This window comes from Lynx rufus, unplaced genomic scaffold (genome assembly GCF_022079265.1).
Source record: "Lynx rufus isolate CCGP_SWC_20201006 ecotype Redwood Valley unplaced genomic scaffold, mLynRuf1.p SCAF_6, whole genome shotgun sequence".
In the NCBI taxonomy this organism is placed as follows: Eukaryota; Metazoa; Chordata; class Mammalia; order Carnivora; family Felidae; genus Lynx; species Lynx rufus.
In genome coordinates this window covers 11,101,568-11,121,887 of record NW_025814878.1, presented here as the reverse complement: position 1 = coordinate 11,121,887, position 20,320 = coordinate 11,101,568, and the positions used below count along the sequence as shown (strand labels likewise).

At 39.8% G+C, this 20,320-nt stretch overlaps 1 protein-coding gene across 1 annotated transcript in view; it reads right to left on the bottom strand.

The window, feature by feature from the left end:
* Nucleotides 1-20,320, bottom strand: part of KATNA1 (katanin catalytic subunit A1) — a 41,928-nt gene that overhangs the window by 7,652 nt on the left and 13,956 nt on the right. The window contains exons 3-6 of the mRNA XM_047102401.1: nt 20,066-20,223; nt 11,782-11,962; nt 1,655-1,776; nt 390-495 (exon numbers count right to left, since the gene is read on the bottom strand). Coding sequence (XP_046958357.1) covers nt 390-495; nt 1,655-1,776; nt 11,782-11,962; nt 20,066-20,223 — 567 coding nt within the window. The remainder of the gene's footprint in view (nt 1-389; nt 496-1,654; nt 1,777-11,781; nt 11,963-20,065; nt 20,224-20,320) is intronic.

Sequence of the window (20,320 nt, the reverse complement as noted above, 5' to 3'; positions counted from 1 at the left end):
TTCACTGTCTTTTCAGAGAGCGCATGACTTTTTAAAAAAAGCACCTACTCGATACAGATGTCTCCATCTCTTAAAGACAAACGCAAGAAGTAGAGGATACAAGTGTAGCATCTTACATAAAACAGCGTTTCTGCATTAGGCAACTTGTTCATAGGCTAATACACGCTCACTCGAAATCAACTTTCCAAAGGTCACACTGTACCTATTTCTTATTCTGGGAACCTTGCAAGAGCTTTGGTCTAAACAAAATTCTGAATGACATACCTTCTAATTGAAAGCTTTTCTTACCTATTCTTTCTCGCCTCACTTCCCTGAATAAGATAAATACGAGTTTTCCACAGCAATACACGCCCTTCACGCTGTCAGTGCCATAACAATAACAAACTTACTTTCCATGGTCTCCTGATGCCCTTAAAGAATTCTGGCATCCACATAGGTAACACCACAGCTTCCTTGAGCAACTTTTTAGCTTCCACTAAATCAGCAATATCGTCCCTGAAAGAGGAGAGATTTTATCAACAAGCTCTTATGTTCCACATTTAGCTCTACGTAGTCGTCCCCGAGAGCCGCTGGAGGCGCACGGGCTCACAGCGCCCACACAGTGCCCACCCTCCCGCAGCACACCGTGACGAGGCCCGCCACACCGACCGGCGGACGTGCAGCACAAGCTCACTCTCGAGTTCCTGGCAGGAAAGACTGTCCACCCGGTGAAGCAGAACACAGGTCTGTGGGCCCACTTAGATCTTAGATCAGGTGTCTCATTTTACATTCCTGCTCTTGTGATGCTCATTCCATAAACTCCGTGACTTAGAAACAACGAGCCCGTTAAAAACAAACAAGCAAACATAAAGAATAAAAAGGGCATAGAGCAGAGCCAGGCTGCAATATTGCCGCTTTGCCTCCAACCCTCCTGAGAGGTAGACCCCAGAGATAAAGAGTATCAGACAGACCGCCACGAAGTCATCTCCAACCACTAGAAAACTCTACTGCTGCTACACGTGGCATTTCCATGAAAATAAATGCTCACTGTATAAATCTCAAATACCAAAAAACATTTGTAAAACATCCCCAAAGCCATCCCTAAAAATCATTAAGGGAGCTTTTAGAACTCAGTGCAACAATGATACTTCTTTGATTCAGTGTAATATTAAACAAGTTCAGAGCCATTACTAGAAATCAGGGAAAATAAAAGAAACACCCATGGGATAAACCTATAGGTAACAAGCAACATGGGGCTCCTGGAAGGCTCAGTCCGTAGAACACGAGACTCTTGATCTCGGGGTCGTTAAGTTCAAGCCCTACTTGGGCACAGAGCTTGTGTAAAAACCAAAACAAGCAACACACATGCAATAAGAGTCATTGCCATTTCACCACTGGAGGATGTCCCAAAAAGAAGATGGAAATTTCTGGGATCTTCTTCCCGTTCTGTACGGAAGATTTTCTTATTTAATATAAACTTATTTATCATTTGTTATAATCAAATCAAATCAAATAGTTTCAGACAGACACTTGATACAGCCTGAACCAAGTGCTGGGTTCACACTACATGTACTCTGGGTCCATCCCCAAGGACTAATCTTCAGCGCATGCCCACACTGGTTCCGTTTTCTTTTCCTAAAGCATTATCCCATTATCTTGTTGTGATATAACTTACCATCGAACATTGGGATTCTGAGAAATTATATCTCTTTCCAAAGCTTCTACTAAGTCCTTATCATATCCAGTACTATCAAATTTACTTGTCTCTGGTTCTGTAACTGCAGCAGGTGATTTGTTCTACATTGGGAGAAAAAAAAAAACAGGAGCTTCTGATTGCCTCAACAATTACATTTTGTTTCTGTGAGTCAGACACAAAGACTGGACTCCAGTGATATTTTTTTAAAGAGCTAATATAATAGTACAAGTGATAAGGAGAGAATCAAAGACTATTAAGTCATCCTTCTACACCAACATCAGAGTTATCAGAGTTTCATATTCAACTTTTACTTTTACATAAAAAGTATGACAAAAGTGCTCAAGTGAAACAAAAATATTATGTATACGAACTGGCAAGAATCAAGAAATCAATACTGAGATGAACTGTGGTTACTAGCGAATATCAGATATGTGTGACATTTATCTCAAAGCTTTAGGGGACATAAGGTTAAAGGCAGACAGTTTCTGTAGCTAAGATTACAGCTCACTCTTAACCACCTACTCGGCCCCCACCAATGCTCCTAAAACATCCCTTTCCACAGTTCCCACCCCACTCCAAGAGACGCCTCCATCCCTAGGTGGGATCCCCTCCTGTGCTCTGTGCCCACAGTCCTTAGGGTCACAGCTCGTAAGCCGTGTACGAAAGTACTGCAGGGCACAATGGCAAACTCAAAGAGCACTGCAGGATATTTTACATTTTTGAGGGAAACCCAGCAGAATCTGTTGAACACTGGCTGAACTACCAGTTCCAGGTAGTTCTGTTTCTACATTAAAACTACTACACTCCTTTCAATAACGTCACATTTTTGTGAAGCTGCGTTTCTGGCAGTTTCTGTGATAAAAGGAATAGTGGGAAAATCAAGGTGAAAGAGGAATGACAGTGAAATGTCTACTCTGCCTCCAAAGTCTGAGAAACTGAGCTGTGTCCAACATGTGCTGTTAGGACATGGCAAAGTGGTCTGAACCTAACTTCTTCACTAATGGATGGGTATTCTCTTTGTCCTACGAGGTGCTGTAAAAAATTAGAGATACTCATGAATTTTATATAAGGCAAGAAAATGTACGAAGCTCTGAACTATGGTAAATATTTACTTGGCCTTGTACCAGAATTCCTAACCTGTCTCATTAACATTGGTTAGCCCGTAACATGATTTCTTAGTGGTGGGATCTAAAAGTATTAATGTATCCACTTAGCCAATATTTATAATATTCAAAAGTCTTACACTAGATGGTATAAAAAAGTATGTCTCACAATATACATATTCAATATCTGATACTAACATAAAAAATTCAAGGAAGGTATTGTGCATTTAAAAGAGGAGAAGGTCGGGGCACCTGGCTGGTTTGGTCAGAAGAGCATGCAACCCTTGATCTCAGGGTTGTGAGTTTAAGCCCCACACTGGGCGTAGAGATTACTAAAAAAATTAAATTAAAAAAAAAAATAAGGGCGCCTAGGTGGCTCAGTCGGTTAAGCGTCTGACTTCAGCTCAGTCATGATCTCGCTGTTGGTGACTTTGAGCCCCGCATCAGGCTCTGTGCTGACAACTCAGAGCCTGGAGCCTGCTTTGGATTCTGTGTCTCCCTCTCTCTCTGCCCCTCCCCTGCTCATGCTCTGTCTTTCTCTGTCTCAAAAATAAATAAAAACATTAAAAAAATAAAAAAAAGGAGGAATCCAGCAAGAAAAAAGAATTGTATACTATAACCAACTGATGTTTATTCCAGAGATGCAAGGCTAGTTCAATACATAATACACACACACACACACACACACACACACACATACGTAATCTATATATTAACACACTAAAGAAGGAAAACTATAGCATCATACAATAGATGCTAAAAAAGCATCTGGCATAACTCAACATCCATCCAGAATAAAAACTCTCAGAAAAACAGGATTAAAGAGGAACTTCTTCAACATGGTAAGGAGCATGCACAACAAACCTAGCATTAATGTTTTGTTTAATAAAGAAACACTGAATGGCTTCCCCCTAAAACTGAAAACAAGCTAGAATGTCCACTTTCATCACACTTATTCAACATAGCGCTAAAAGTTTCAGCCAAAGTAACAGAGCAAGAAAAGGAATAAAAGCATCTAAATCCAAAAGAAAGAAACAAAAATGTTCTATTTGCAAATGACATGATGTCTACTCAGAAAATGGTAAGGACGCTACAAAAATTCTCCTAAAATTAATAAATGACTTCAGCAAGGTGGCAGGACACAAGACAAATATCATCACAAGTCAATTTCATCACTAGAGAAATGCAAATCAAAACCTCAATGAGATACCAGTTCATACCATCATGATGGCTATTATAAAAATTTGTAAAAGCAAAAAAACACAGAAAATAACAAGTGTTGGCAAAAATGTGGAGAAATTGGAACCTGTGTGCATTATTGACGGAGATGTAAAAATGGTGCAACCACTGTGGAAGTTTGGTGATGCCTTGAAAAATTAAAAACAGAATTATACATGACTCAATTCCACTTCTAGATGGATATATATATATATCCATATATCTCCAAAAGACTTGAAAACAGGGTCTCAAAGAGATTTTTATACACCAATGACATGGAAGCATTATTCACAATAGCTAAAAGGTGGAAGCAACCCAGTGTCCATTGATGGATGATTGGATAAACACCAATGGAGTTGGTGAAATTCTGACAGACCTTATACTAAGTAGAATAAGCTAACAGAAAAGGCAAATACTGTACAATTCCACTCATATGTGGTACTTAAAGCAATCAAATTCATAGAGACAGAAAGTAAAATAATGGTTGCCAGGGACTGAGGAAGGGAGGATTAGGGAGTGTGATACTATGATTTGTATTAAGTATATATTCAGTCTAACTCCCATTCCTGGCACACAGTTCCTACAACGCTTGTAGTTTCTTAAGTGGTAAGAACTATGGGAAGATCTTTTGCTATAATATTTAGTGTTTGTTCCCAGCTCCTAAAATTGCTCCAGAGCAGTAAAGATGAAGAGGTGTCCTTTGTTATTCTTAACAGGCCCCTTTGCACCATGCATGCGCTTATGCTAACACCTTACGTTTTGGAAAGCCCCTAGATAACCACAGGATAGGGCTGTTGCCAAGGGAACCAAACAGGTGATTAAAGTGTTGGAACTTCAGCCCCACCCCACCAACCTCTGGCAAGGGGAGGGGGCTGAAGGTTCAATTAATCACCGATAGCCAATGATTTAATCAATCAGGACCACATAATGAAGTCTCCATAATAACCCAAAAGGATGTGGTTCGGAGACCTTCCAGTTTGTGAACACGTGAAGGTGCTAGAAACGTGGCATGCCTGGAGAAGGCACAGAAGCTCCCATATACCTTGCCCTATGCTACTCTTCCATCTGGCTGTACCTGAGTTGTATCCTTTGTAATAAACTGGTAGCCCGGTATAAACTGTTATTCCTGAGTTCAGTTAGCTGCTCTAGCAAATTACTGAACCAAGGAGGGAGTCATGGTAGCCTCTGATTTATACCAGTTGATCAGAAACACAGGTGACATCCTGACTTGCAAGTGGTACTGATGTGGAAGCAATCTTGTGGGACTGAGCCCTCACCTGTGAGATCTGATGCTAACTCCAGGTAGAGAAGTGTCAAACTTAAGTTACAGGATATGCAGCTGGTGTTGGCAAGTTGGTTGGTGTGGGGAACCCTACACACTTGGAATTCAGAAGTGTTCTGTGAGCAGGGAGTAGGCAGAAGACAGGGTTTTCCTTTTCAGGGAGCTATTTATTTATTTATTTAATGGGTAGAGTTTCAGTTTTGCAAAATTGAAAATGTTCCGTGATGGATGGTGGTGATGGTACAACAATATAAAAGTACTTAACTTCACTAAACTGCACACTTAAAAATGGTTAAAATGGGGGGAGCCTGGGTGGCTTAGTCAGTTAAGGGTCCGCCTCTTGATTTTGGCTCAGGTCATGATCTCAGGGTTGTGAGATTGAGCCCCATGTCAGGCTCCATGCTAAGTGTGGAGCCTGCTTAAGATTCTCTCCCTCTGCTCCTCCCCAGCTCTCTCTCTCTCTCTCTCAAAAAAAAAAAAAAAAAAAAAAATATATATATATATATATGTATATATATGTGTGTGTGTGAGTGTGTGTGTGTGTATGTGTATATATATGCTAAAATGGTAAACTTTATGTTACTTCATATTTTTAAAAAAATTTTTTAAATGTTTAGATTTATTTTTGAGACACACACACACACACACAGAGTGCAAGCAGGGGAGGGGCAGAAAGAGAGGGAGACACAGAATCTGAAGTGGATTCCAGACTCTGAGCTGTCAGCACAGAGCCTGATGGGGGGCTTGAACCCACAAATGATGAACCAACTGAGCCACCCAGGCACCCCTATGTTACATTATATTAAAACCACCATTAAAATATATATTTTTTTGGAAAGTCAATTCTGTTTCCATATACAGTACTAGCAATGAATAGGTAGACACTGAAATTAGAAATACAATACCACTTACAATCACTTAAAAAAAGTGAAACAAATGTAAAATCTAACAGGACATCTGCAAGACTTGTATTCTGAAAACTATACAATGCTGATGAAAGAAATAAAAACTCTAAATAAAAGTAGATAAATAACATGTTCATGGACTGAAAGACTTGATATAATAAAGAGGTCAACTTTCCACAAACTGATATACAGATTTAACATGATTCAAAACCTCATGAATCAAAACCTCAGCAAGAGTCTTTGTAGATGTAGAAAAGCTGATTCTATGGGAATGCAAGCTGGTGCAGCTACTCTGGAAAACAGTATGGAGGTTCCTCAAAAAACTAATAGAACTACCCTACGACCCAGCAAGTGCACTACTAGGTGTTTATCCACGGGATACAGGTGTGCTGTTTCAAAGGGACACATGCACCCCCATGTTTATAGCAGCACTATCAACAATAGCCAAAGTATGGAAAGAGCCCACATGTCCATCGAAGGATGAATGGATAAAGAAGATGTGGTACATATATATATACAATGGAGTATTACTCGGCAATCAAAGAGAATGAAATCTTGCCATTTGCAACTACGTGGATGGAACTGGAGGGTATTATGCTAAGTGAAATTAGTCAGTCAGAGAAAGACAAAAATCATATGACTTCATTCATATGAGGACTTTAAGAGACAAAACAGATGAACATAAGGGAAGGGAAACAAAAATAATATAAAAACAGGGAGGGGGACAAAACAGAAGAGACTCATAAATATGGAGAACTGGGGGTTACAGGAGGGATTGTAGGAGGGGGGATGGGCTAAATGGGTAAGGGGCACTAAGGAATCCACTCCTGAAATCAGTGTTTCACTATATGCTAACTAATTTGGATGTAAATTTTTAAAAATAAAAAATAAAATTAAAAAAAAAAAGATTCTAAAATTTATACGGAAAAAGAAAGGAACGAGAATAGCTAAAACAATTTTGAAAAGAAAGAATGAAATGGGATGAATCAGTCTACCCAATTTGAAGACTTATTAGACAGCTCTAGTAACCAAGACTGGGTAGTACTGGTTGAGAGGCAGGTACATGTATCAGTGAAACACAACAGAGAACCCAGAACTAAAGGCACACAAATATGCCCAACTCATTTTTTAAAAAAAGGCATAAAAGCAATTCAGTAAAATATAGCCTTTCCAACAAATGGTGCTGGAGAAATTGCACATGTATAATAACTGAACCTCAACATAAGCCTTACACAAAAATCAACTCACAACAGATCATGAGTTTATTTTTTTTTTTTAATTTTTTTTTTTTCAACGTTTATTTATTTTTGGGACAGAGAGAGACAAAGCATGAACGGGGGAGGGGCAGAAAGAGAGGGAGACACAGAATCGGAAACAGGCTCCAGGCTCTGAGCCATCAGCCCAGAGCCTGACGCGGGGCTCGAACTCACGGACTGTGAGATCGTGACCTGGCTGAAGTCGGACGCTTAACCGACTGCGCCACCCAGGCGCCCCAATCATGAGTTTAAATGTAAAACATAAATTTATAAAACTTTTAGGAAAAATATAGAAAATATTTAGGATCTAGGGCTAGGCAAAGAGTTAAAAACTCAATACCAGAAGTACAATTTACAAATTGGAATACTGGACTTCACCAAAATTAAAATATTTTGCCTTGTAAAAGATCCATTTAAAACAACGAACAGACAAGTTTCACAATGAAAGAAAATAGTTGCAGAACACGTATCTATCTGACAAAGGGCTAGTACCCAGAATATATAAGGGACTCTCACAGCAAAACTAAAAGGCTACCAATATGGGAGAAGATATTTGCAAATGACATATTAGATAAGGGTTAATATCCAAAATCTATAAAGAACTTAACAAACATCCAAAAAACAAATAACCCAGTGAAGAAATGGGCAAAAGACATGACACTTTTCCAAAGAAGACATCCAGATGGCCAACTGACACATGAAAAAATGCTTAACATCACTCATCATCAAGGAAATACAAATCAAAACCACAACGAGATACCACCTCACACCTGTCAGAATGGCGAACATTAACAACTCAGGCAACAACAGATGTTGGCGAGGATGCGGAGAAAGAGGATCTCTTTTGCACTGCTGGTGGGAATGCAAACTGGTGCAGTCACTCTAGAAAACAGTATGGAGGTTCCTCAAAAAATTAAAAATAGAACTACTCTACAACCCAGCAATTGCACTACTAGGTATTTATCCAAGGGATACAGGTGTGCTGTTTTGAAAGGGCACATGCAACCCCATGTTTATAGCAGCGCTATCGACAACAGCCAGAGTATGGAAAGAGCCCAAATGTCCAGCGACAGATGAATGGATACAGAAGATGTGGTATATATATACAATGGAGTATTAGTCAGCAATCAAAAAGAATGAAAACCTGCCATTTGCAACACCGAGAATAAAATTAGAGTATATTATCCTAAGCCAAATTAGTCAGAGAAAGACAAATATCATAGGACTTCACTCATATGTGGAATTTAAGACACAAAACAGATGAACATAAGGGAAGGGAAGCAAAAATAATATAAAAACGGGGTGGGGGGACAAAACATAAGAGACTCTTAAAAATAGACAACTCAGGGTTGCTGGAGGGAGTGTGGGTGGGGGATGGATTAAATGGGCAAAGGGCATTAAGGAGGGCACCTGCTAGGATGAGCACTGGGTGTTCTATGTAGGGGATGAACCACTGGATTCTACTCCTGAAACCATTATATGCTAATTTGGATGTAAATTAAAAATAATAATAAAATAATAATAAAGAACTCTCAAACCCCAACGGTAGAAGGACAACCCATTTTGACAACAGGCAAAAGACCTGAAGAGAAACACTGTGGGGCGCCTGGGTGGCTCAGTTGGTTAAGTGTACAACTTCAGCTCAGGTCACGAGCTCACTCACAGTCCATGGGTTCAAGCCCCAAGTCAGGTTCTGTGCTAAGAGCTGGGGGCCTAGAGCCTGCTTTGGACTCTGTGTCTCCCTCTCTCTCTGTCCCTCCCCCACCTCTCAAAAATAAACATTTTTTAAAAAATCAAAAAAAAAATGCACTAAAGAGCACGTGTCTGTGCTTGTTATTTCCTTTCCTCTAGTCATCTGTACAGCTACTATTTAGAACAGACCAGCTCAATATAGAAAGATTGTCAGAATATACTGGCTGCTGAAAAGAACAGCTTACTTTATGATTCCACTTTTGGCAAAAAAAAAAAAAAAAAAAAGTCATGTATATGGAAAAGGATATTCCATGGGATTAACAGATCTCAGGAAGAGTACGAATGTGAGTTTGAGGGGTTTTTACTTATTCTATTTTCTGATTTTCTAAAATGAATATGTAATAAAAGATTTTAAATAGGATAAAAGTCTATTCACCTTTTATGGCTTAATGGTTTTATTCCATGAAGTTTTCTGACTACCATCATCCTCTTCTTCTAAGAAGTCTGTTCTTTCTATTTATTTTTTTAAGTTTATTTATTTATTTTGAGACAGAGAGACTGCAAGCAGGGGAAACGCAGAGAGAGAGAATCCCAAGCAGGCTCCGCAGGGCCAGTGCAGAGCTCAAGATGGGGCTTGAACTCACAAAACCGAGATCATGACCAGAACGGAAATCAGACACTCAACCAACTGAGGCACGCAGCTGCCCAGAAGTCTGTTCTTTTTAGTCACTAGTTACTACCACCATTCAGCATCTAATTACAGTAAACCCTTGGATTGCGAGTAACTTGTTTTGCTAGTGCCACAAGATGAGCAAACATTTCTAATAAATTTTAACTTGATACACAAGTTATGTCTTGCACTGCAAGTAGTATGTGATGCTGAACATCACAAGATCACAAGTGAGCCAATGGTTCCTCTCTCTCTCCCTCTCTCTCTCTCTCTGCGGAATTGTGGGTGATAGTCTCCCATGCTCAGATCCCTGGTCTCAGGCTGTGGTGTTTGGCAGAAATCAGTGATTTTTCAGAACGCTGGAAGGTGCCCACAACTGGCACTAGTATATTTTTGTCACTTCAAAGCACCTATGGACAGTCTTTGCTTTTTCATACGAGAGTAAGCTTAGGAATGTTTTGCTTCCTTCTAGGTCAGGCTGCCTGAGATATAGACCCTTTCTTCTCCTGCCTTAGTTCCAGTTATGTTAAATACAGTATATGACAAGAGTTTATTAATAGAGTACTGTAGTCAACATCTGTGCAAGCATATACAATGGCCTCCGTGCAGAAAAAGATTCTATTGAGCTAATAGACAGCAGTGATTCCGTTAGTGATAGTCAAAGTCATCCTACACAATAACCCTCCTCTGTCTCATCTCCCTCACACCAGCCACGAAAGTTTTCAAAGCTAAGTGCAGGTTAATTTACTTATTCTTCTTTATATATTGTATTTTCTTTATTATTCTGTATTATATGAGAGTATTGTAATCATTTTTATATGAATATTTTTGGGTTTTGGAACGAATCATCTGAGTTTCCATTATTTCTTATGGGGAAATTTGCTTTGATATATGTAAGTGCTTTGGATTACAAGTATGTTTCCAGAACAAATTATGCTTGCAAACCAAGGTTTTGCTGTATTAGAAAACCATGATTTTTCAACTGTCATAGGAATAACTGATTTAGGCAAGGATCACTGGATGCTAAAACAAGTAAATGAAATGGTGATGAGAAATAGGATATTGACATAGTCTCAAGGTGTCTCCCCCCAAATTATTATAAAGGGAGAAAGAACAACTTCGCAGTGGAGAGCCCAGGCAGACACCACCCTAACAAAGCACTCCAATTTATCTCAAGTCACAGGACAAATAAACATCCTGTACCTCTTTACATAATACACTGCAAAGAACAAAACTTCCCTTCAATGGTATTCCTGCCCAAAATGTATAACCTTAATCTAATCACAAGGAAACATCAGAAGAGCCCAAACAGAGAGGCACTCTACAAAATAACTGGCCTGCACTCTTCAAAAATGCCAGGCCCAAAACAGCAAGAACAAAAAGAGCAAGCCGAGAACATTTTCACAGCAACGAGACTAAGGAAACAGGACAGCCAAATGCAGTGTGTGCTCTCTTGCTGCACGAGGCTAGATGAGCTCTTGACGCCATTACTGGGATAACTGGCTGAATTTTATGAGGGTCTATGGATCAATGTAAAATATATGGCTTGTGACAACAGATTGTGTTTATGGAAAAGAATGTCCAAGTACTTAGGAAATACACTATAAAGTATTTAAGGGTAAAAGGGCATGATATCTACAACTTACTCATAATGCTTCAGAAAAAAAAAAAAGTATATAGAAAGTAGATGATAAAGCAAAAGGGGCAAAATATTTGCTAAAATTGGGTAAAGAATATATGGAAATTCCTTACACCATGCTTGCAACTTGTTTCCAAGTCTTAAATTATATCAAGATATAAAGATACAACAAATACCCCAAAATATCTGTTTAATAGTGAGTGGGGAAAATCCTAGGTGGAATATGACTAAGGTTTTGTTATACAGTCTGGTGGTTTCAACCACTAACAATTATCAAAATTTATAGTGTCTTCATTTTTAAGTTAATAAATATTTAATTTATGAAAATCAGTAACAGTTACCTTTTCCTCTCTTCCTTTATTTTGCTCTTTCTTTTCCCGACAACGAACAGCTTTCCCTCTGTCGTTGTGCAGACTGTGTGCAGATGAACGGTGAACTCTGGCAGTTGTATTTGGTCGATTACTGTGTGGCTTAGGGTCACCGTACTGAGGAGACTGGCGTTTTCTAGGTCCTGGCGAGGGCCTAATTAGACGCAAGATCATGAAAATCATAATGAACTCCTGGAGGTAGTCCAAATATACATGGACGCATTATCATGTGTAAGTTAAAGTTTATGAACTAACGAAACCAAGGCAATAACGGAATACAAGACAGGACTGAATAAATTTAAGTCACTGAAATCTAAGATTTAACGTATAAATCTGGCACAGATTTAACGAGAAGAACAGACTGCAGTATGGTTATATGGTAAAAATAACAGAAGTGATCATCACCTCTCCTTTGAGAGGAAATAACTAGTGTACATCGAGTACTGATGTACTAATGAAAAATTAGTCTGATTCTTTGGAAACTGACAAGACAGCAATCAAGGAAGAGTTTTATAAAAAGAACCGAACACAGCAGGTACAGAATTCACATTTATCCACTGGTACATGTGCAAGTTGACACTATTTTTTTCCCTGAGATAGAGCACGAGCAAGTGCATGTGTGCACAAGTACAAGTTGGGGGAGGGGCAGAGAGAGAGAGAGAGAGAGAGAGAGAGAGAGAGAGAGAGAATCCCAAACAGGCTCTGCGCTGACAGTGCAGAGCCCGATAGAGGGCTCCATCCCACAAACTGTGAGATCATGACCTGAGCCGAAATCAAGAGTTGTACACTTAACCAACCAAGCCACCCACCTGTGTGCCCTATGTTGACACTATTTGATTTAGAATATATCATAGTTCTTATATTTTAATTAATAAAATTTCACCATTTTGCTACGGACAGTTACAAGAACTGATGTATAGTGTTTTACATTCACATACGTTGCCTTATGTCACCTTTATTTCTGAGGCAGGATTCATACCTCTCAAATATTTCTCAGGGTCCTACACTTGGTTGGGGCCATTAAAATGAGCAATAGAAAAGGTAAGAGAGGCCGATCCTCAAATACCTCAAGTAAAGGTAAGAGATGCGTAAAGCTAGGCAAGCATACCAGAAAGTGTAAAAGAGATCTAGTGCTATCAATGACCTCAAGAAGACCGAAAATAAACTGGGCCTGGAAACACAGGAGATGAACTAAACACAAGGGTATAACTGCAGATAAGAAAATCAGTGTAGAAAAGGAAAGATATCAAAATGAGCATAAGCGGGGTGCCTGGGTGGCTCAGACAGTAAAGCGTCAGACTTCGGCTCAGGTCATGATCTTGCGGTTTGTGAGTTCGAGTCCCACATCGGGCTCTGTGCTGACAGCTCAGAGCCTGGAGCCTGTTTCGGATTCTGTGTCTCCCTCTCTCTCTACCCCTCCCCTACTCATGCTCTGTCTCTCTCTGTCTCAAAAATAAATAAAACATTAAAAAAAATTTTTTTTTAAATGAGCATAATTTAGGTAAAGGATTCTAAAGACACTAACCATAAAAACAATGGTGAGCATTCAGAGATGATACTGAACAGAGAAGGTGGTTCAGTAAGTAGGAAATCTGAATACCAGTTCAAGAGGCTTGGCTCTTAGCTAAATGCTGCTGATAAGGTTTTAGAATGACAAGTCTAGTGCTGTATAAGATACGCTGATAAACGAAACAGAAAGCAGGGAGATATGGGCAGGTTACAAGTGTTATTGAGGCGTGAGGCGAGGGCCTAGCTTAAGGCAGTAAGCAAGAAGAGTCCAAGAGATGTACTTGGATACTCCTAGACACGGAAAATTGAGAATGAGGATTTGACAGGATAAAAAAGCCAAACCAATGTGGAAGGAATGATGGGGGTTCAATTTTGGATTTAGACACCTGGATGGCCAAGTGGAGATATTTCTTTAAAACATATATTTCTCCCTTACTAGAAAAATAATATAAAACAGAAAACTGAGATATAATCAACTATAAAGAATAAAGGTCACCTGTAACCCCATTATTCGAAGTTAGCCACTTAACATATTAGTTTACCTTCTTATAGTTGCCTTTCATTTAAACAAAATAGGAACCAATGTACACACATGCACTCGTATTTTCTCTCCTCATATCATAAGGCATTTCCTGTATCATCACCTCATAAATGGCTTTTAATGACTAGATGGCAATTACGTATAAAGTGTACCACATTTTATCCACTTCTTACTGCTAGCTATTCTTTCATCCAAAATACAATTTACTGAACTATTACTATTGATAGGCACTACTCTATGCATTAGGGATAAAGCATTTACATAAGTTTAATAAAACATTTACTCTTATAGACTTACGTACACGTATGTATATGTGTGTGGAGAAGGGGCATCAATGAAGATATGAACAGTACGTCAGATGATGCTAAGTGCTATCAAGAAAAATAAAGAAGGGTAGGGGCTATGATTGGGGTGCAGTGGAATTTCAGGTAGGAGATCTGCTCAGAGACCTTCCTGAGGTGACATTTAAGTCGAGACCCGAAGGAAATGAAGAACAAGTCATAAACATCTGAGCTGAAGAAAAGGCAAATGCAAAGAACTGAAACATCTGTGTGTGTGACCTGTTCGCAGAGAAAGACACTTGTAAGAACTGAGGTCCTAGAGGTAGGGAAACAAGACTCATGTGCTATTGAAGGATATGATGAAGACTTTGGGTTTTATTGTGAGATAAGAAGATATTTGAGGGATACTAGCTAGCTTTAAAAGGTTTTAAATTATATTTTATTTTTTAAAGTGTATTTATTTGGAGGGAGGGAGGGAGGGAGACAGAGAGAGAGAGAGAGAGAGAGAGAGAGAGAGACTAAGGAAAGGCACAGAGAGTGGGAGACAGAGAATCCCAAGCAGGCCCCATGCTGTCAGCACAGAGACCGATGCTGGGCTCAATCCCACGAACTGTGAGATTGTGACCTGAGCCCAAATCAAGAGCCAGACACTTAACCAACTGAGCCACCCAGGTGCCCCTATTTTTTATTTTTTAGAAAGAAAGAGTGCATGAGTTAGGGAGAGGGGTAGAGGGAGAGAGAAAATCTTATGCAGGCGCCACACGGAGCTCAATTCCACAACCATGGGATCACGACCTGAGCCAAAATCAAGAGCTGGATGCTCAACCAACTGAGCCACCCAGGCGGCTCTATTAACTGACTTTTAAAAAATATTAAAAACAAAATCACATTTATAGCTTTGAAGCTATTTCTAATCTTTGCTCTAAAAGACTCAGTGGGGGCGCCTGGGTGGCTCAGTCAGTTGAGCGTCCGACTTCGGCTCAGGTCACGATCTCGCGGTCCGTGGGTTCGAGCCCCGTGTCGGGCTCTGGGCTGATGGCTCGGAGCCTGGAGCCTGCTTCCGATTCTGTGTCTCCCTCTCTCTCTGCCCCTCCCCCGTTCATGCTCTGTCTCTCTCTGTCTCAAAAATAAATAAAACGTTAAAAAAAAATTAAAAAAATAAAAAATAAAAAAAAAATAAAAGGCTCAGTGAACCTCCTTGTGTCAACATTTCTGCATACAACCATAGAAGAGAGAACTGGATCAACTGAATCTGTTCTTAAATGGACTAAAATCTAGCTGATGACAAGAATCACCAACAGAGTTCAAGAAAGAACAAGCTCTCTTAAGCATAAGTACAAATGAAGGCTAACAAAAAATAGGTTTGAAGGACAGTCAGTTGAGGGAGCAAATAAAATAAACTACAGGAAGAAACAAAGATGCAGCAAATAACGTCAAAGAAGAGAAATTTACAGGGCGCCTGGGTGGCTCAGTCGGTTGAGCGTCCGACTTCGGCTCAGATCATGATCTCACGCTTCATGAGTTCGAGCCCCGCGTCAGGCTCTGTGCTGACAGCTCAAAGCCTGGAGCCTGCTTCAGATTCAGCCTGCTATGATTTGTCTGTGCTCTCTCTGCTCCTCCCCTGCTCATGTTCTCTCTCTCTCAAAAATAAAATAAACATTAAAAAAAATTAAAAATATGGGGCACCTGGGTGGCTCAGTCAGTTGAGCAACCGACTTCGGCTCAGGTCATGATCTCACGGTCTGTGAGTTCGAGCCCCACATCAGGCTCTGGGCTGATGGCTCAGAGCCTGGAGCCTGCTTCGGATTCTGTCTCCCTCTCTCTCTGCCCCTCCCCCACTCATGCTCTGTCTCAGAAATAAACATTAAAAAAAAATTTTTTTTTAATTAAAAATAAATAAATAAAGGGGGGTGTGTCTGAGTTGCTTAGCTGGTTGAGAGTCCAACTCTTGATTTTGGCTCAAGTCGTGATCCCAGGGTTGTGGGATCAAGCCCCACATTGGGCTCCGTACTGCGCATGAAGCCTGCTTCTTTCTCTCTCTCTCTTTCTCTCTCTGTCCCTCTCCCCAACTCATGCTCTCTCTCAAAATAAAAAAAACAAAACACTGAAATCAACTAAATTTTCACTGGGCACATGTATTCATTGGAAAGTTCTTACCAATGACTGAGAGATGAGTTACAGGGCTGTTATGGACTGAATGTGCCCTCCCCCACTTCATTATGTTAAATCCCTCACTCCCAATGAAACCATTTAGGGTACAGGATTAATTACAGTTGGGGGTGCCTGGCTGGCTCATTCAGTAAAGCATGTTGACTCTTGATCTCAGGGTTGTGAGTTCAAGCCCCACACTGGGCGTTAAGCCTACTTTAAAAAAAAAAAAGTTAAATAAAGCCTTGATGTGAGGACTGTGTCCTTCTAAGAGACACAGAGTTTTCTCATTCCCTCTGCCATGTAAGCACAGAGAGAAAGCAGCTGTCTGCTTAGGAAGAGTCTTCACCAGGAACCAAACTAGCTAGCACTTTGATCTTGGACTTTTTAGCCTTCAGAACTGTGAAAAATAAAGAAATAAATTTCTGTTAAGTCATCCAGTCTGGGGTAATTTGTTATGGCAACACGAACAGACTAATAATACATGGGCCAAATGATGATTCTCCAGAAAAAGGAAAGAAAAAAGAAAGTAAATAGAAGTAAAACATATTTCTAGGCAAGAAAAAATAAAAACGCAACTTGACTTAGCTATGATTTGTTCTACTGAAATTAAGAAAAAGGTAATCATAAATGTAGAAAAAGATTCACCCACAAATACTGACTTTATAATAACAAAAAGGGGAAAACAACCAATAAGAACATGGTTAACTATGTAGATTATACATAACCCTTTAAAACCAAAATATAACAGAAAAAATAGTACAAATAAGTGCTTATGAGCAAAGGAAAAATTTAGTAAATATTAAAAAGTGAGTTGGGGCGCCTGGGTGGCTCAGTCGGTTAAGCAGCCGACTTCGGCTCAGGTCATGATCTTGTGGTCCGTGAGTTCGAGCCCCGCGTTGGGCTCTGTGCTGACAGCTCAGAACCTGGAGCCTGTTTTGGATTCTGTGTCTCCCTCTCTCTGACCCTCCCCTGTTCATGATCTGTCTCTCTCTGTGTCAAAAATAAATAAACATTAAAAAAAAAATTAAATAAAAAGTTATGAGTCAATAACACAATATTAGTACTTTTACCTGGAGCAGAGGAAAATTAAAGTGGCGGTACCCATTAGCTGATCATAAAGTGGAAAGGGAGCATTGTGGCATGTGCTTCTCACAGTGTGACCCATGGACCACTAGTATGAGAATCCCTGGCAGACTCCGAAGCTCCACCTGTCATCCACAGGCCTCCTTGGTTGTATTGTGCTTCACTTCATTGTGCTTCACAGATGTTGGACGTGTTTTTACAAACTGCAGTTTGTGGCAACCTATCAAGTCCGTTGGTGCCATTTTTCCTACAGCATTTGCTCATTTTGTGTCTCTGTGTCACATTTTGGTGATTCTTGTAATGTTTTAAACTTTCTCATTATTATTAGATTTGTTATGGTGATCTGTGGTCGGAGATTATAACTTGTTGAAAGCTCAGATAACGGTTACCATTTTTTAGCAACAGAATATTTTTATTCTATTTTTTTAAGTGTATTTATTTATTTAGAGAGGGACAGCATGTGGAATGGGCAGAGAGAGAGAGACACAAGAAGAGAGAGAGAGAGAGAGAGAGAGAGAGAGAGAGAGAGAGAATCCCAAGCAGGCTCTGCAGAGCCCCGTGCGGGGCTTGAACTCACAAACTGCGAGTTCATGACCTAAGCCAAAACCAAGAGTCAGATGCTTAACCAACTGAGCCACCCAGGCACCTCAGCAATAAAGTATTTTTCAATTAAGGTATGTACATTGTTTTTTTAAGACATAATGCTATTGCACATTTAACAGATTACAGTATAGTAGTAAACATAACTTTTATATGCACTGGGAAACCAAAATATTTATGTGACTTTGTTGAACTCACAACTATCTCCTAGGTATGCCCGTATTTTATCAGACTCTCAGGAGTGAACACCCAGCATCTACATTTTAATGAGTTTCCCAATAGATCTTAGGTATACTAGAGTTTGAGAATAAGTGGTATGGCAGAGAATTCCAGCTTTGTAATCAAATATATCTGGGTTCAAACTCTAGCTCCACCAATTATTAGCTTTGTGATAATGGGAAAAAGTTATCTAACTGCACTGTACTTCAAGCTATCTTATCTAAAATACAAAAAAAAGGGGCGCCTGGGTGGCGCAGTCGGTTAAGCGTCCGACTTCAGCCAGGTCACGATCTCGCGCTCTGTGAGTTCGAGCCCCGCGTCGGGCTCTGGGCTGATGGCTCAGAGCCTGGAGCCTGTTTCCGATTCTGTGTCTCCCTCTCTCTCTGCCCCTCCCCCGTTCATGCTCTGTCTCTCTCTGTCCCAAAAATAAATAAACATTGGAAAAAAAAAAAAAATTAAAAAAAAAAAATACAAAAAAAAGAACATGGCTTATTTGAAAGGCTAACTGTGAATAAATGAAATAACATGTGTAGTCTCTAATAGTGGTTAGGACACGTGAGCACTCAATATCTAACACCTATTGTAAAATACAATCAAGAATTGAGAGTTACAATGACAACGTGAAACTGAAAAACATCTGAGCAATGTCTTAGTGCAAGGTTCTCAAACTGATTAGGAGGCAAAGAATCTGCAAGTTGGTGTTCTTCACAGAATGCTATATTTGCATATTTAAACCCACAATACAAACTAGGAAATCTATTATGTCAGTGAAACAGACAAGTGATAGCCATTAAAAAATGTGCAGTGAAACTAAGCACAAATGGCTGTGTAGAGCATTCCGGAAATATCACCACTAAAGTGATATTGGCCAGCTACAGGTAATAGGAACCTGGGGGGAAAATGTCAAAGAGAAACCTAAAATAGAGAACATTTTATTTATTTATTTATTTATTTATTTATTTATTTATTTATTTATTTATTTATTTTCTGTGAATCAAAAAGCCCATTTTGGGGCACCTGGGTGGCTCAGTAGATTGAGTGTCCAACTTCGGCTCAGGTCACGATCTCATGGTTTGTGAGTTTGAGCCCTGCATTGGGCTCACTGTTGTCAGCACGGAGCCCCCTTTGGATCTTCTGTCCCTTCTCTCTCTGCGCCTCCCCGCTTGCACTCTCTCTCAAAATTAATCTTAAAAAAAAACAACTCATTTTTCGGGGTGGCTCAGTCGGTGAAGCATCTGACTCTTGATTTTGGCTCAGATCATGATCTCACGGTTCACGAGCTCAAGCCCTGAGTCAGGCTCTGTACTGACAGTGTGGAGCTTGCTCGGGATTTTCTTTCTCTCTCTCTCTCTCTCTCTCTCTCTCTCAAAATAAATAAATAAACTTTAAAAAATTTATTAAACTATTTTTTTTAAAAAGCCCATTTCTCATTTTAGCAATTTTGATGAATAGAAGTATTCTGTGATAGCCTATTTGAGAACCACTGTTTTAATCTAACTTCCTCACTTTACATAAGAAAAATTAGAGGCCTAGAAAAGGTTACATGCTTTTCCCAAAACTACAGAAAGTGGAAAAGATAGAATGAGAGCCCAGATATTTCAGTTCTCAGCCCCATGCTCCTTCCCTCAGATAATGTCTCCACTATTATAAGCTCATTCACAAAAGCATGTTTTCGGCTTATTTCCACCTAAGTTCAATTTATTGATATAGGTCATATAGGTCATAGTTAGATGACCCATAGTATAAGCGCTATAAAAGGCATTCAGTAAAAAATGCTCTCCTGTTCCTGTCTCCCTGCCACCTAGTCCTCCTAGATGTGACCAATGTTGTCAGTTTCCTATGCTAATTTGTTTCTTAAAAGGTGTCTACTTACCTTCGTTCAACAGGTACAGGCAGGGACCAGACCTCCCCCTCGGATGCTGGAAGCTCGTGTTGGGCAGCTTTCAGTGGAGTGTGGTCTAGTTTAAAGCTCTCCAGTGTCTTCATGATATCTTTAACATGCTTAGCTTCCACATTTATTTCCTGCCAAACCTGGTTTCAACGGAGAATATGACTCTTTATATCTGTAACTGATAATTCACTGCCAAGATTAAACTAGGGCCATTTATTACAGATTCAAACCTCCATT